This window comes from Canis lupus, chromosome 2, assembly GCF_048164855.1.
Source record: "Canis lupus baileyi chromosome 2, mCanLup2.hap1, whole genome shotgun sequence".
In the NCBI taxonomy this organism is placed as follows: domain Eukaryota; kingdom Metazoa; phylum Chordata; class Mammalia; order Carnivora; family Canidae; genus Canis; species Canis lupus.
In genome coordinates, this window is record NC_132839.1 from 9104232 (window position 1) to 9121732 (window position 17501).

A 17501-nucleotide genomic window follows, 5' to 3' on the forward strand; every position below is an offset into this window, starting at 1 on the left:
TCTGAGACTGTATTCGCACGGAAAGCGTCCGTCTCCAGTCATTTATACTCCAATGTTAATGAAATTCTTTAAGCCCCCTAAATTAAAGCCTCCCACTCAATGCCACCTCAGGCTCATTTATGAAGCCACCATTGTTTGCCTTTCCTATCTTCCCCTTTAACTATCTCCTCCCGCCTCAGCCTGATTCTGTTCCTTTTAGGCCACAATAACACACCACCATCTACTTCCTCGGATAAAAAGTCTCCTAGGATGCCAAATGTCTCCTGTGGTTTTCTCATGGGATTTGCAAGTTGTTTTTTAATGGTGAGATTCTTTTCAGGGTGATTTCCTATTGTGGGAGTGTGCGTGCCCTGGATTGTGAAAGTGTCCCAATGGTGAGATTCAGCATTTGCATCTTTTTGTGGATTTGCAAGGCTTTTCCAGACAAGGAGTAGTAATGAGAGTTTACAATTCCAGTTTGCACGGCGTTAGAGCCCCTCTTTCCTGCTCTCTTTTATGAATGGAGCCCGGCTCCAGCGACTTGCCGTGCATACAGTTTGCAACCTCAGTCCCTGTCATACTTCCTCAAGAGTACCCTTCGCTATATATAGCTCATGCTGATCGAATAAATTATCCCTGAGAAATCGGGGATTGAGGTACCCTTTGAGTCCCTCAGACAAAAAGACTTCAAGCTTGATTTAGCGGCTGATTTCTTTTGTTTCTGGTACCTCTGGTCTTAACATCTTGCTTTTGAGCTGTTACATGCTTTTCCAAAATAAATATTTTATCCAGAATTTTTAAGTGTTTGGAATTTAAGAGTTAATTACGCATTCTGCCAGTAATTCTCTGTGTAGCTTGAGAGCACTTGGTCCCCAAAAGACAGTAAATTCCTGGACGAATGCTAGCAGGACTTCTCATACCACTGGGGCTTAGCACAGTAATGGGTTTATAATCTGCATGCAGCACACAGTTGGTGAAGAGATGCCTTTCTCAGATGACTGTGAGAAAAGCATTTGATAAATTATGGGGTTAATGGCCAGATTAATGATGTAAGCCTTCCAAGGGTATTTGCATTTTAAAAGAGGCGATCTATGTGTCTGGCAGGGAGTTCACTGAGCTTTCTCAATGATTTTCGCCATATGATCTCCACTGTTGACATTTCAGACACTGTATCTAGCACGTAGGTGAAGATTTTGAGGAGATAAGCTCCTCCCAAATTCCCATCCCTTACTTAGCAACCAACTTTTCTGCGTACGTAGTAGCCTTCTAGCACAACTCAGTAATATGAGGTCATCTGATTACATGGAGTAACTCTAGTTTTTTAGGGATAATTTTTTTTTGTCAAAATGAGTTATAACCATGTTATGATGGTATCAGGTCTACTGTTTCTCATACAACAAGACAGATACATATTTGTGGTTGCAGTATAGGTCAGAATATAGAGGGCAGAGGGTAACAATGAAAAGAACTTTCTTAGAATCGCATCATTATAGACTGTAAAAAGGGCTGAGAACCTCAAAGATCATTTTACAGAATAACTGCAGCTGTCCATTTAAACCACCAGACAAGGTAACAATGCACAGGTAGTAGAAATATAACATATTCCACACACTCAAAGATTTCCTATTAGTCATCTGCTTTCATACGATTGACAGTACTCCAACATCAATAAACTGGGTATAATTTGTTTCTTGTTCTTGCTGTAAAACATTTCTACGACTATATTCCATACTGTTTAGGCTAATATATAGTTTGCATTTACAATATCAACTATTATCTAGGAGTAAATGCACTCAGGGTAATACGTGAAAGCTACTAAATATTCTCAAGGAGATAATTCTAAGATTATAATTACAAGTATTGTAGCATCAACTGCATGAACAGTCAGTTCCTTAAAAGACCATCTGGGGAGCAAGGAGGAGTAATGATGGACATCAGTACCACTAATTCTTATTTTAGTTAGTTATGCCCATCTAAGTACGTTAGTGTTCAAAAGGAGGTAGATGTTGCATATGGCTTATTAGAAACTTTCAAAAGGGTTTCTAAGTGATCAATAAAAAATCAGGTACACAAAACTGTTTTGAGTTATAGCATTTGGGACTCCCAGGTCTTGTTTTCCTATAGGACAAATTAGCCTTTCTACGTACAGTGACAGTCTTTATTATCTGGCCTCCAGTTTCTTCACATCCGCAATGTTGTTTTGGTAATACAGTGGTAAAAACCTATGTTCTTTCATCCTGGCTCACCTCTCCTTAATTTTCTTTTCCTTTCACTTTTCCATCTAGCCATCCATTCACCTTTAGCACTGAGCATTCTATTCAATTTGACCAGTTTGAGAAAAAACTACAGTTTTTTAAAGTAGCAAAACACTTTCAGAAAGCACATTGTTTTTTTTTTGTTGTAGTTTAAATCATCTTTTATATTTCAAGTACTCATGAAGCACGTCACATAGGATGAAAAGTAGCCCACTTTCTTCAAGATACATCCTTGTAAGGGTTTTAAGATGGTTACCTAAACCATACATCCATTATCCTACCAGGATCACACAATTGTGTCATTCACACCACACATGACAGGAGATGGATGGGTGGGAGGGCAGCCCTCATTTTGTTTTGTTAAAACTGTGGGTTTTTTTTTTTTTTTTACACTGCTTTAAGAAGGAATGTTTTGTCTTATTTTAAAGATTTTATAAATGGATAAGATGCCAAAATAACCTTGATTTTTTTTCTTTTCTTTTCTTTCTTTTTTTTTTTTTTTTTTTTGGTTTGTCAGAATGTTACTAGGCAGGCTGTTCCCGTGGCAACAAAAGCAACCATGAAAGACTATTGGGAGCTGTCTTGAACATCCTTGACTGCAAAAATGCTGAAATGCCATTGAAAACAGAGGCCTGGTTGACACTTGGACTATATACAACTCCATTACAACAAAATAACACAAATAACGCTTCAAATTTATTCTTCCTTCTGCAGTTTACCAAATTACCATTTCATTTGATTCTGACAACACTGGACTTTAGGCAAATGGCATTATTAACTTCATTTAAAAATACTGTGTTAAGAAAACAAAAGCTTCTCCTTTTCTTCCTCTTCCTTCTCTTCTTTCTTGTCAAAGGAGAGTAAGAAAAAAAGAAGTGATACTCCATTTGAAAATGGAGAAATCACATAGAACAGAGATATAAACTGTCTTCAACAAAACTAGAAAACACGACTTTATGAGAAAGAGCTGACAAATGAAATACAGGTCTAACAGGAAGATGCCTGGAGAGGCTGCTTCTATCTGCAGCATCTCAAAGTCATTAGACCCAAAGACTCCAACATTGCTGGCATCTTCTGAAGGACACAACCAATTTCTTGTCTGAAACAATGGAAATGGGGTGAGCACCAGCAATTGGCAGTTTTCTGCATCCCGCCTGGTGCCACGGAAAGGCAAGAGAGGCAAGGCCAAAGGAGGAAACACAGACATGTCACTTCCAAGAAGCTGTCTGTGGATGAGACAAGAGTGCAGCAAAGAGGCTCCAAAGGGGCGCGGCTCTGCAGTTGTCAATTATTGTTTGCTGGAGAGAATAAAAGGCTAAAGCAGCTGTCACAGAACCACAGCTCTGTCCTAAGTAGCTCCTCTATTACCCAGGAAGAACTGTTAGTCCAAAATACTGCACTACCTGCCATATGGATGTGTAGCAAAGAGGTCAGCCAGAGAGAAACTTATTTCAAGATGAGTAATAAATGAAAACGAACCTGCATGGTACTTGCACAGACATGCCAAGAAAAGGAGGACAGGAACAGGAGAAACAATAGCAGATGAAACCATTGTTGACAAAACCATTCAACAGCAAAAAATGAATCCACTGAGCGTATTAAATATAGGAATAGATATATACTGTCATAACTCGACTTAGGGCAACAAAAGTTTACCCGGAAGTAAGATGTGATCAGAAACACAACCAAAGGAAATGCAATAGGAGTGAACAGAGTTCAGGAAAGAAATGGAGAAGTCATCCCCCAAAAAGATGCCACATGAGGGAGTACAAAAGAAGCAAGCGAAACTGAGAGAAGGCCAAGAGGGCATGTTGTGGAAATGATTTGATCTTGATTAATCAGGGGTTCAAAATATGGCATTTAAATGGATAACCATGTAATAATGGCATAAAATATTTATGGGTATAAAACTAAACACAAGGAGAACCAAGGTAATAATAAAACTGCTCTAAAGGAAAAGCAGAAAAAAATATACTAATTGGACACTGCTCATAGCAGGGAGTCAATAGCATCTAAAGAATGAAATACATAAATCAAAATTACAGTTAAGAAGAAAACCACTAGTGGAACAAAGGGAACTATTGCAAACACAGATAATATAATGAAATTGCAGTGTAGGGTCTACTGTTGATTACTCACCCTTTATTCATCCCTCAACTCCTCTTTCTTTTCTTTTTTTTTTTTCAACTCCTCTTTCTAACAGAACCTTAATTTTGGGCATATGTCATCCTTTCTTCATATGCTCATGTGCTTAAAGGAGGGCTTCCTAACTGGGAGTGATTCTGCTTCTCCAGGGGATCTGGCAATGTCTAGAGACACTTTTGACTCTGTGTGTGTGTGTGTGGGGGGTAGTTATTGGCCTTTAGGCTAGAGATCAGGATGAGGAGACTGACTTTAGGCCAAAATTCTATGTATAATCTTTCAGGCCTTATCATGGGCAATTACAAAAGCTTTGCCTGGTTGGCTTTATGAGGGAAAGCTATCTTTTCCACATAGTCTTGAAGGGAGTTATAGTCAAGGACTCAGGACACCAAAGGCCACCATGCTCATATTCATATCTGCATTCCTAGCCCTGACACCTCCATCCACAGGCCTCCTTCTCAGGGACCTTGGCTAAGGCCATGTGCAGGTGTCTCCACTGAGACCTTCCTACTGGGCAGAGGTCTTGACCAAGGTACTTGTCTCCATAGTTTTCTGCACTTGTAGCCTTTCTTTCTTTCCCTGTCCCTAGTTCTCTGGGTTCACAAAATCACAGGAACCTTTTGCTCAGGGCTCCTCAGCAGTGAGACAGTTTCCTCCATCTGCATTGCACGGCATTGGATTGACCCTTGCCAAGTGCCGTTCGGTGTGGGGGGTGGGGTGGGGCAAGGGGGAAGGAAGGGCAGTAGGAGCCAGTACTACTTTTCCTTTTGGCCTCTTGCTTATATTACCACAGTAAGTCATCAGAGACTTGATTATTTTGGCCCATTGTCTTAACTGACTACCTCAACTCTTGCAGCTTAACAGAGGAATATCGCGAAACACCCTACTATGCACAGAATAGCCTTCCACAACAAAGCATTAATTGGTCCAAGCTAACCACAGTGCCGAGGTTTTTGGGGGAACTTAACCCCATCATCAGCTCCACAGCCAACAAACCTATGGAATTCTCCTAGAAAATGTTATTCATCCAGGAGTGGATAGATGACCAAATGAGTTTGGCCCCATCACATTGAAATGAAAGATTTACTATGGTTAAGGGAGAATTTTCCTCAAGTTTTGTTGTGCTGGACTCGAACAAGGGAACATATAACTCTGACTACCACAGGCAGCCATTTTGCAAACATGAGGGAAAACAGCTTTGGGACAAAGCTTGTACTATGCTATAGGTGTGAGGGAGAGTACCTGGGTCCCTGATGACAGTATGACTGAGAGTACTGTGGCTGGAGCCCATTCCACCACAGAAACACCTAATAAACTTCCTTATGGGGGATCCCTGGGTGGCTCAGTGGTTTAGCACCTGCTTTCAGCCCAGGGCGCGATCCTGAAGTCCCGGGATCGAGTCCCACCATCAGGCTCCCTGCATAGAGCCTGCTCCTCCCTCTGCCTGTGTCTCTGCCTCTCAGTCTCTCATGAATAAATAAGATCTTTTAAAAAATAAATAAACTTCCTTATGATTTTAAGTTTCAACTGGAGTTTTTCTTTCTTGCAATGAAAAGTATTCTTTTACAAAAAGATTAAAAACAAAAGCAATAAAGATAGAAAGCACTAACCTAAAAGCAAAGATGTATTCCATATAAACAGACTACACTGATGTATGAAATAAGAGGAATCCTAAAATCGAATCACAAAGCAAAACTTACTATATGCTATTTAAAATATTTAAACAAAGTGACAAAAATATTAAAAAAATCCAGGGACGGATAAAGGTGTGTCAAAGCAAATGCAAGCTACAATAAAACGTTAAGTCATATCTTAATATCTGACATTTTAAATTGCAGGGCAAAAATATCCAACGGAACACACAACACCAACAAAAGATGTTAAAGGGATAAACATTGGAAGTCTAGCTAGCGGTCATGAATTCATATGCGACAGAAAACACAGCCACATACAACATAGAAAAAAATAAAAATCAGACAAAAGAGAAGAAAATATCTAGGTGGGAAGTTAACATTTACCTCTCTCTCAAGTCATGAATAAGCATATGGCCTAAAGGAAAGTTACAGAGAATCTAAAAAATAATCGAGAAATAATTTATATATGGTATAAAATAATAGACCTTAAATAGTTCTCCATTCTCTGAAAACAGAGTAGATCTTCAAAAAAAATTGACCCATATAAAGAAAACTTCACAAGGCAACAGTCTGGTACCCATGATTCTATACAAAGGGAGAGCTGTTTCTACTTGGGACTCCTTATGACAAGCGACTCCTTTAAGAAGGAATATAAAAATTGTCCCCATGGGTAAGAATGCTGCTGGTGGTGATGGCTCTAGGGACAGTTTATGAGAATCAGAGGGGATAGAGGGAACTGCTGAGCCATCACAGAAGTGATCCCAACAGTTTATGCTGTCCAGATAAGCCAAGGAGAAAATGATGTCATATTAATGAACACTACATGGAAAGCAAACTTTGATAAGCACAAAAGAAAACACTGAGGACTTTCCATTAAGGTATAAACACAAGACAAAAAAGTAAAATCTCAGGTCAAACTGGCATGAAATTAGGTAAGAGTGGACATGCAGATGAAAGTCAGCAAAACCTGGAAGGGAATCTGGGTAATACTGTTCAAAACAGACTTTGTCTAAAGAGTTTCAATTAAGTATTTCTTGAAGAACTATACATTTAATTTTTCTCTTAATTGCCATTTATTGCCCTTTTGCTGCATGTATATAGTAAGCACCCTGTTACAAGTTCTTTGTCCCTTTATGTCTTCTCTTCTGCCTCCGTTTCCTGGTCAAAGGAAACATGAGATAAGCTGTTTGGCATATTTTTCTCCTTAACCCAAGGCTGGTAAAACACCCCCCAAAATATTTCCTGGTGTTGAAGATGGATTATGAGAACTCAATAGAACCAGAGCAGCAAAAGCTAACAGCACAACTTCAAGGGCAAGGTTAAGTCTGAGTTCAGATGTATGATTAAGGATGGAAAGAATGAATAATGTGCTATGAAGACTAACATCCTAGAATGTCTGGGCCGTTCCCCAAGCTGTGCTTTCTCATCTCCTTGCTGGTTGGAGGACTAGGCCACAAGAAGCAATTTCTTCCAGTATTTAAAACAGATGAAAAACATATCTTCCGGAGATAGAATCATGTGAGAAACAGATGGTTCAAACTTCCACTAAACCATGATAACTATCATTTCTTGCTCTTATGTATAAGGTTTTTTGTTGTTTTAGAAAATGACTCAAAGATTCTTTCAAATCAGACCGTCCAGTCTACACAAAGATATTACTGAGTTTAGTGACTACAGTGAAATCATAGTTCTTATGTAAGAATGGAAAAAGTGAGCTCCGTTGAACTTTTCTAGTTGATTCCTAGTGAATATATTGCAATGTGTGCGGCCAACAGTGAAGTTTTATTTCACATCTAAGATAGCATTATGTTTAATACTCAAATAGTTTTTTCCTTTATTTCTACTTTGAAAGCTAAAAGGAAAGAGATAAGGAATAGGAATAAAAAATAATCTGCCATTTAAGCCATTCTCTGATTCTGGAAATACGATATTTAATTCAGTTCCACTTAAAAAATAAAAGTAGTTTCTTACTCCCACACTGAGCACATTAACATTTTCACATACAGAAAGCTTAGGTACATTCAACTGTTTACAAGACATGTCTCCATATAATACAATTACATTCACGTGAAGTATACAAACTTATATAGTTGTATATAGTTTGTGACTTCTGTATCTGGTACCTCTTAAAACTAACATATAATATGCTTATTTTCTAAAAGTCAATTCATAGATGATGATCTAAAGCTAGGAGAGTCTTCTGAAGAATTTTAATAGTTGTGTTCATACGAGAATTCAGTAATTTCCTAAACGTAAGCTTCAAACTAAAACTTTAGCAATTTAAGGTACCCGACTGGCAATGTATGGAATTCTTATCAGGTTGTACTGTTTGGTTTACAGTTTAAGTCATTTCAAGGGGCTTATAATTATTTGTACATTAGGGGGAAAAAAGCACCAAGTATAATAAATACCTTTTTTTCACATCATGGATGAAATCACAAAACAATGATCTCAATTTCCTTTCAAAATCTAATCATTTGAAAAGAGCATTTACTTCAAATGTTCAGTCTTTAAGCTTTCTTAGTGAGATCAACAGATATACTAGAGATAAGAATGGAAATGCTAAAAAGAGGTGCTATACATAATATCTACTAACTACAGAATTCAGACATTCTTCTTACAATGATGACATTCATTTTTGAACTGATTTCCTTAGATCTAAAAAGAACTCTGAAAATAAGTGTAACATTTATAAACTTGTCAACTGTATCTCTTAAAAAAAAACAACAACAAAACTAAAGATGTCTTTCTCCCCAATACATGAAGCAAAATTTTCCTGATGAGCAAAAGCACCTTATGGCAAGGAAATATATAAAGAAAGTATTTTCTACAAATTAATATAGAAATTTATGTGCATAAAGGTGTAGTTATCCCAGCTGTATATGTAATATTTTAAATAAAAACACAATAAAAAAAATCTCAAAGCACATATTGAAAAAATAACCCATATGCTAATACTCCAGTTATTAAACATTGCAGCATATATGTAATTCCAACAAAAGGAGGAAAAAACTTTCTAATTTCAATGGTCAATGAAATCTCTTTGGAAATATACTTTAAAAATCTGCAGTAGGTAATCCTGACTATCAAATTCTAACCCAAGCTATAGGTTTTTCCAGCTAAGATAAAATTCCATGAAAATGAAAGTGTACAGAGAGATTACCTCACAGATTCTTGAGTAAACAGCATTACTGGTGTGACACTGGTACAAGTTAGCCGGGCTTTTCTGTCTTTGTCTTTACCAGGGGCACATGGTAAACCTAACATTAAGAATGACAGACCTTCATCACCATAACTTTTGCTGCTCATTAAATATTAATAAGCATTGTCTTAAACATTTCATTCAAGATCATGAGAAACGTTCCTTACCCAAATATATACAAAGAATTCTCTGGACTTAACATATTTTAAAATGAATACAGAGATGTATACGGAAAAACATAAATTATTACTTGCTTTGACAGTTTTCAGTCAAGGTTTATTATGTGTCCTTTTCTACTGAACACGTGATTTTTATATGTTTAAGGAGTTCCAGCTTCTGCTAAGGTTTCATTTCTTTTTCCCAGTGTTTTTTTTGTGTTCATGCATTTCTGTTTTGCCAGTTACACTCTTTTTTCGAGATGAGGTATTAGGAACAACTGCATTAGAAGGTCCGCTGGTAGCTACACACAAAAAAAAGAAAACTATTGCTTAGATTTTCACAAGCAATTCATGTTCATTTTATTTAAAGATTTTTTTTTATTTATTCATGAGAGACACACACAGAGAGAGAGAGATAGAGAGAGAGAGAGAGGCGCAGAGACACAGGCAGAGGGAGAAGCAGGCTCCCTGCAGGGAGTCCGATGTGGGACTTGATCCCAGATCACGCCCATATGCCCAACCGCTGAGCCACCCATGCGTCCCAATTCATGTTCAAATAATACTGCTAAGTGACAAAATAATTACTTTATAATTGTGATGTAAATGAAACACTGTTAACATTTAAAGGAGCATTTTTAACCTTTTAACTTTTTAGAATTCAACACTAGTACAGAAAAGTAATGTCAATGGGCTGTGCTCACAAAACAAATTTCTTTTTTCACTCTATAGTCTTTCTGGAAAACTAATTTATTCATCATTTTTAACCACCATCTATTGTGCTAACAATCCTCAAATGTACAGTTCTGTCCTAGGTCTTTCCCCTGTATATCCTGCTAGAAATCTCCATACAGACAACTGACAGGAAACATAAACTTCATATGTTTAAAACTGAACTCATCATTTTCCTATAAGCAGCTATTTTCTCCTCTATCTCTTATGTCTCTAATTAAAAAGTCCAAAGGTTAGGAATCTATAAACATTCTTGACTTAGAATTCATCTTTCTGTATCCAAACCAAAGTCAAGCCATAATGAATCATTAGAAAATTATTCTAAGCCAGGTTACACTTCTGGTCGGATGGGAAGCTTCTGTCAGACCAATTCTGCAAATAACAAGTATAAACTCTGGATAAAATATGAAAAATAACTATTTGAAGACAATGAAGAGTAAACAAAAGGAGGTATATACCAGAGAAAATCAACACTTGGAAGAAGAGAGCCCATGCTCAGTCCTCCCAACACACACTTTAAAAAAAGCTTTTGGCCTTAAAAAATAGGATGGGCTGCTTGAGTAGCTCAGTTACTTGAGTGTCTGATTCTCGTTAGGCCGTGATCTCAGGGTTTGTGATCACATTGGGCCCTGCACTGGGTGCACTCTCTCCCTTTCCCTTTGCTCTTTTCCCCACCCTGCCCCCTTGCTGGCAGCTCACAAGCTCAATCTTTCAAAAAAAAGAAAAAAAAAAAAAAAAAAGCTTTTGGCCTAAGGACAGTATCCAGAGTATCCAATCCACACCATGGGCAATGACTAAAACTCCAACATAAAACTCATTCTTAGTAGCACTAAGAATCAGAAGTATTGGAGCAACTATAGCTGCTGGATAGTTAGGTGGGAGATGCCAGAAAGGGAGAGCCCCCAATTCCTTGCATACACTCTGATCACACTTATGGCATTAGCAGGGTAAGCTCCAAGAAGTCCAGCTGAGGCTAAAAGAAATGAGGTGAAATCTGAGCTGCCAATGACTTTAAGGAACACAGTTTTGCAATCTGAGTTCAGCCAAGGTTAACTCTTTGCTTTAAAAGAACCCAAACAATTCCATACTCTTGGGAGAAACAGAACAAAAATAACAATCTGTAGTTTATAGAACATCTCATTCAAAATGTCTAGGATGCAATCCAAAATTACTCAATGTATGAAACAACAGGGAAACATCTTTCTTCTTGAGAATGGATAAACTGATAGAGACCAATCCTGAGATCAATTACTTACACAAGAATTTTAAAGTACTTGAACTGTACTTTAGAACAAAAGAAAATATTGCTTATAATGAATAATATAGGAAATCTCTGAAGAAAAAAAATTCAAAAAATCAAAAAGAATGTCTAAAACTAAAGAATAAATACCTGAAATAAAAATCCTCTGATAGGTTAACAGCAGAATGAAGAGGTAAGAATGGACATCAATCTAGATTATCACCAAAATAAATAAATAAATAAAATTCCTAAGCATGCTTGCCATACTCAAACTGTTGAAAGTCAAAGATAAAGGAAAATACTAAATATTAAAAAATATTTAAAATATTAAAAGGCAGAAAATAATAATCATTAACCCATTGCATACATCGGGACAGTTCAAATTAACAAAGATTTCCTACTAGAAACAGAGGGAACCAGAAACAGGGGAACAACACCATTAAAGTGCTGATAGAAAAAACTTTTTTCCTAGAATTGTCTATCCAGCAAAACTACCTTTCAGGAATGAAGGTAAAACAATGACTTTTTCAAATACAGCAACAGATCTGCATTATAAGAAATGCTAAAAAGATTCAGGCTGAAAGCAAATAGAATCAGATGGAAACAAAGACTTGTTAGGAAAAGGAATAAAAACTGATGGCTAACGTGTGGATAAATAAAAGACTTTTTTCTCTTCTTAATTTCTTTAAAATACACATGACTGTTTAAAGCGAATATTCTAACACTGTATTGTAGCCTTTATAACATATGTGGAAGTAACACACGTGTGTTAAGGATGAGAGGAGAGGAAGGTAAACGAACCTATAGCTGCAAGGCTTCCACATTTTACTTTGAAAAGTATAAAATTATCTCTAAGTAGGCCATAAAAAGTAAGAGATATATATCTACAGCTACCAATAAAAGAATAGTGCAAAAAGATAAACCTAAAAAGTTAATAAGTAAAATAAAGTGCTAAAAATACAGAATTAATACAAAACAAGGCAGGAAAGAATAAAAGAAAAACAACCAGAAGGTATAAACAGAAAATATAATAAACCAATAGATCTAACCCAACAATATCAATAATTACATTAATGAAATGTAAACGTTGCAACTATAAGGCAGATAGTGTTAGAATGGGTTTCTAAAAAAGCCAAATAAATATATGTTGCCTACAAAAAAATATCCCTTAAATACAAAGACACAGATTGGAAAAATATTCCATGTAAGTGTAAGAAATGTGAAGTAGCAAGATTAAATAAACTTTAAGACAAAGTCTTACTAAGAATCAGAGGGAAATTTCAGGATGATAAATGGGTCAATACATTAAAAAGTCTTATCAAATAAGAAAGACATAAGAAAAAAGCTCCAAAGCACAGAACAAAAACTGACTGAATTAAAGGTCTGCATTTAGACATATAACTCCACAGCTGTGAGTGGAAACTGCTCTGTAAGCAGCTGATACAACCATCAGAACTTCTCCTTCCTTGCACGTGTTCCCACCCCTCAAAACGGTAAAGACAAAGAAGATCTGAATAAGATTATCAGCAATTCTAACCTAATGGGTACTGATAGAACATTATATCAATGAACTATGGAACAAAAGTTCTATTTTTAGTCCCCTTGCTACATTTAAGATGTACCAAGTCCAAACGGAAGCCATAAAAAAAGTTTCACATGTAAAAGACTGAAATCATACAGCGCATGTTTTGTAAATGCCACGCAATGAAATAAAGAATTGTTAACGAGATATTGAGATATTCGAACCTCCACCTCTAAATATTTCAAAATTAACCAGTATGTTTCTAAATGCTCCATCAGTCAAATAATAAATTACAAATTAGAAAATATTTTTAACTGCATGAGAATGAAAATAAAATGTTAACTTTTGCTGAGATGTACTTACAGGGAAACTTGTAGCTTTAATGTTTATATAAGGGAGAAGCAATGTCTAACAAAAAGTGATTTAAGAAACTAGTAATAGAGGATGAAAGTAAACCCAAATTAGTAGAAGGAAGACAATATTAAAGAGCAGAAATCAGTGAAATATAAAACAAACAGAAAAACAAACAGCGAAAATCTAGTTCTTTGAAAACATCAACGGAATGGATAAAACCCTAGTGAGAGTAGTGAAGAAAAAAAATGAAATGTAAACGTTGAACACAACGTTTCATTTGTGTTTCAGAACACAAATTATCAGTACATTCATTAAAAGGATAGTAAAGTAATGAGAAAGTTGACAACCTAGATAAAATGAACACGTTCCTTGAAAAATACAAATTACCAAAGCCATCACTAAAATGAAACAGAAAATTAATTCTATCAAAATTTAAGAAATACCTAACAAAAACTCATTCAGAAAATAGAAGAAAACTTCCCAAATCATTTTATGAGGCCAGCATCAACCTGATACCAAAATCTGGAAGACATTACAAAAACAAAAAAAAAAGAAAACAAACCAAAAATCCAACTACAGACCAATCACTATCTTTCACAAATGCAGGTGCCCAAATCCTCAAAGTCAAATTGAATCCAGCAATATATACATAAATTATTCATCATGACCAAGTAGGGTTTATCCCAGGAATGCAAGACTGGCTTAAGCTGTATTTGAAAAGTCAAATATATTATTATTTCCTCTTTATTATTAAAAAATGCTTATGAAATAATGCATTTATTATGTGTCTAATATATAGAGAACTGTGATTCAAAGCGTATTCAAATCCTAGATCTACCAATTGCTAGCTCTGTGAACAGGGATAAGTCATAACCTGTCTACAACTTTTTCATCCCTAACAGCATGGCCAGGAGGCATGTTTAGAAATATGACTAAAAAAGCACTTTGCGGCATAAAAAAACACTATACAAATGTTAACTTTGAGTTGTGTATGGAATGAATATACCACAACTTATATTTAAGATACTTTTTCAGTTGTCTGTACCTGCATATTCTGATTATTTAGAATGTACTAAGTTTAAATATATTTAAGATATTGCCTGTAACTCATAAGGCCTGATAATCTGACAGAGCTGTAATCAGGTATAAATAATCAAGTCAGCAGTACAGTGTCATCAGAGTTCTTGTTTTGGTAATCATATAAATATATCACCAGTGGAGGGGGCTGGGTTGGGTCTTGAAGATAGGCAGTAAGGGGAGAATATTTTAGAAGAAGAAAAATGACAGGGATTTATTCGGAGAGAAGTAAAGAGAACGGTTTGGCAACACTATAGCAACAACGGCAGCTAACATTTAGTGAGTGTTTACCACATGTGTCAAGTGCTTTATATATATTATTGGATTCATTTCTGATAACCTTTAAGATACACTATTACCCTGATTTTATGACTATGAAACTGACGTTCAGAGAGGTTAAGTAACTTACCCAAGGTTAAATAGCTAATAAGTAGTAGAGCTGAGATTTTAATCTAGGTTCCTCCCACTCTCAAGCACAAACTCTTAACCAAGAGAATATATGAGAGCAGTAACATGAGGAAAAGAATTAAGAAATTTCCAGTGAGGATACAGTCAAAACCTCAGAGCTATCCAGATTCTCTGAAGAATAAAAGTATAGGGTAAGAAAAAAGTCAATGGTTGAGGTTGAATGTCCTTGTTTGGCATAAGAATGTAGGATGAAGAAGGACCATCAAACAAGAGTAGAAGAATCAGATAAATGGAAAGAACATCAAGACAGAGTGCATTGTGGAAGTTATAATGAGATAAGAGAAAAAAAAAAAGAATGAGATAAGATTTCAGGAAGGATCAACAACACAATCAAATATATCAAAAAATAAAAATAGAAAAAAGCTGGGGTGCGTGCCTGGCTCAGTTGGTAGAGCATATGACTCTGGATCTTGGGGTTGTGAGTTCCAAGCCCCGGGTTGGGTGTAAAGATTACTAAAAAAATAAAACCTTAAAAAAAAAAAAAAACAGAAAAAGTTGACAAAAGACAGTTGAATTTGATATTCACATCATTAGACTGAGAATAGAGAAGTAAAAACACTGTAAAGAGGGACGCCTGGGTGGCTCAGCAGTTGAGCATCCGCCCTCGGCTCAGGGCATGATCCTGGGGTCCTGGGGTCGAGTCCCACATTGGGCTCCCTGTGGGAAGCCTGCTTCTCCCTCTGCCTATGTCTCTACCTCTCTCTCCGTATCTTTTATGAATAAATAAAAATAAAATCTTTTAAAAAAAAACATTGTAAAGAAAGAAAAAAAATTCATATGACTAAAATAATGCCTAGGCTCAAAAGAAAAGCAAAAAGAGTTCATAAGTTAGTTTGCAGAAAAGTATGACTATGAAATATATTAAATTAACAGATACAAGGGTGGGGGAGAGAATTAAGAGAAAAAATATAAATACATCAATATACTACAATAACAGTTTTTACCTCTAAGAAGTATAATGATCCTTCTTAAAAACAGATTTTAAACTCAAAACACAAGCTATTATTATTCCTCCAATTGCTATACAGAATCCATAAATTCACACATACTCCTAACCTGGCTTGCTGCTTGCTTTCGTACTCTTTAAGGTAGCTGGTGGTGTTGGGAGGATCTTTGCAGGTGTATATGTATTTAAAGATATTTTTCTTCTCATTACTGGACTGGTACGTGAAGCTGCAGAGGCTGAAAAAAAAAAAAAAACCCAGATATGGCAGTTCAATAATTTCTTGCTAAATCCTTACATTTTAGAAATTTCTAATTACATATTTAGTGGAGTTATGAATATACATTACAGGTGAAAAAAAGACAATGCAAGGTTTATAGAGTAAATTCAGCAAAATCATCTTTCCTATAAAAAATTCTTGTGTGCTCTTATCCAAATAGATGTTCTGTTTATACTGTAAATTATTAATAAGCATTTAGCGGTATTTACTAAAGGTATGCCAACAAGAAATAGAGCAACAAACATAATTTTATCCTGCCCTGATAGAATCTCAGATGCTTAAGGGATGGCAGAGAGCTGATGGCACAAGTTGTACTGCCTGGTTTAAAAAAAAAAAAAAGAAAAGTGTCTCAAATTGTTTTTTTCTTAAAAATATGAAGTAAAGATTCGAGGATAGTTAATTTACAAACACTATGGTCTACTAAACTATTATATTTAAGAATAAACTAATAGATTATAAATAATAAATTAAACTGTCTTCCTATATTACTGTTGGGATTTATCTTAATGCAAGGGAATTTTATAGATTTTTTTTCTTCTTTGTAATCAAGTGGGGCAATTAAGAAGTGTAAAAAGAAAAAGCTGGGATAATTCTTAAGTATGAAGTCCTCTGGGGAAGGACAGGCCAGAGCAGGAAGCTCCTGGCATGAGCTTCTTAGTTCCTAACTGAAGGGAGATGAGGAGTCAAGAAAAAACACATTTGCTAGGATGCCTGGGTGGTTCAGCAGTTGAGTGCACCTGTCTTCGGCTCAGGGCGTGATCCTGGAGTCCCGGGATTGAGTCCCCCATTGGACTCCCTGCATGGAGCCTGCTTCTCCCTCTGCCTGTGTCTCTGCCTTTCTTTCTGTGTCTCTCATTAATAAATAAATAAAATCTTTAAAAAAAAATTAGCTAAAACACATTTGCCTACTTTTGCAATTTTGGGGGAGGATCTGATAGCAATAAACAGCATGTCTCTAAAAAATAAATATGTGGGCCAATTATAGCAAATGTGCCTTAGATGGTTGGTATTTATCTACACTGAATGAATATAAATCCCATTGGCAGAAGCTCCAAGTAGTCATTAATGATACAATATGCAAGCGATGAAAAAAAATCCGTAAAGTACTACGTAAAACACTATACCACTACTAAGCTCCTTCCTGCTAGCATATTTTATCTTGTTAACTTCTATCTCTAACTTGTCCAATTAGCATTTCCACACCTTTCCCCCCAACTGATATGGTTAGTCTCCCATTGTAAGTTACTACTAGTTACCACAAAATTGATTTTTTCCTGAGGAAAAAGCCTTTCTGAATGACAGAGCATTAACAATGTCAGCTTCTTTGTTATAAACAGTACAAAATCAATACAGTTTATATTATAATGCTAATTCCTTGATAATTCAGGGAAGTAAGTATAAATAGTGTAAAAATACTGTGATTACAACCTATTAATTCTACAGTTACAGTATAAAATATAGGACTCAGATAATTTTTATTATAATTGGCATCTATTTTCTTTACTATTCAAAAAGAAG

General features: G+C 35.9%; 1 protein-coding gene and 1 long non-coding RNA gene across 36 annotated transcripts in view; one reads left to right on the forward strand and one right to left on the reverse strand.

The window, feature by feature from the left end:
* PPIP5K2 (diphosphoinositol pentakisphosphate kinase 2) overlaps positions 1–17501 on the reverse strand; it is a 98800-nt gene that overhangs the window by 15927 nt on the left and 65372 nt on the right. For 32 of the 35 annotated variants that reach the window (XM_072789234.1, XM_072789135.1, XM_072789089.1 and 29 more), the window contains 2 exons: positions 15817–15942; positions 7917–9672 (listed from right to left, as the gene is read on the reverse strand). In XM_072789234.1, the coding sequence (XP_072645335.1) occupies positions 9560–9672; positions 15817–15942 (239 nt within the window). In that variant the 3' untranslated portion in view covers positions 7917–9559. Of the gene's footprint in view, positions 1–7916; positions 9673–15816; positions 15943–17501 lie in introns of those variants that run through there. The other 3 variants (XM_072789095.1, XM_072789057.1, XM_072789207.1) reach the window with 1 other exon arrangement.
* LOC140612137 (uncharacterized) lies at positions 1441–9674 on the forward strand. The gene is made up of 2 exons (XR_012013456.1): positions 1441–1548; positions 2752–9674. It is a non-coding gene; the product is annotated as an uncharacterized lncRNA (long non-coding RNA).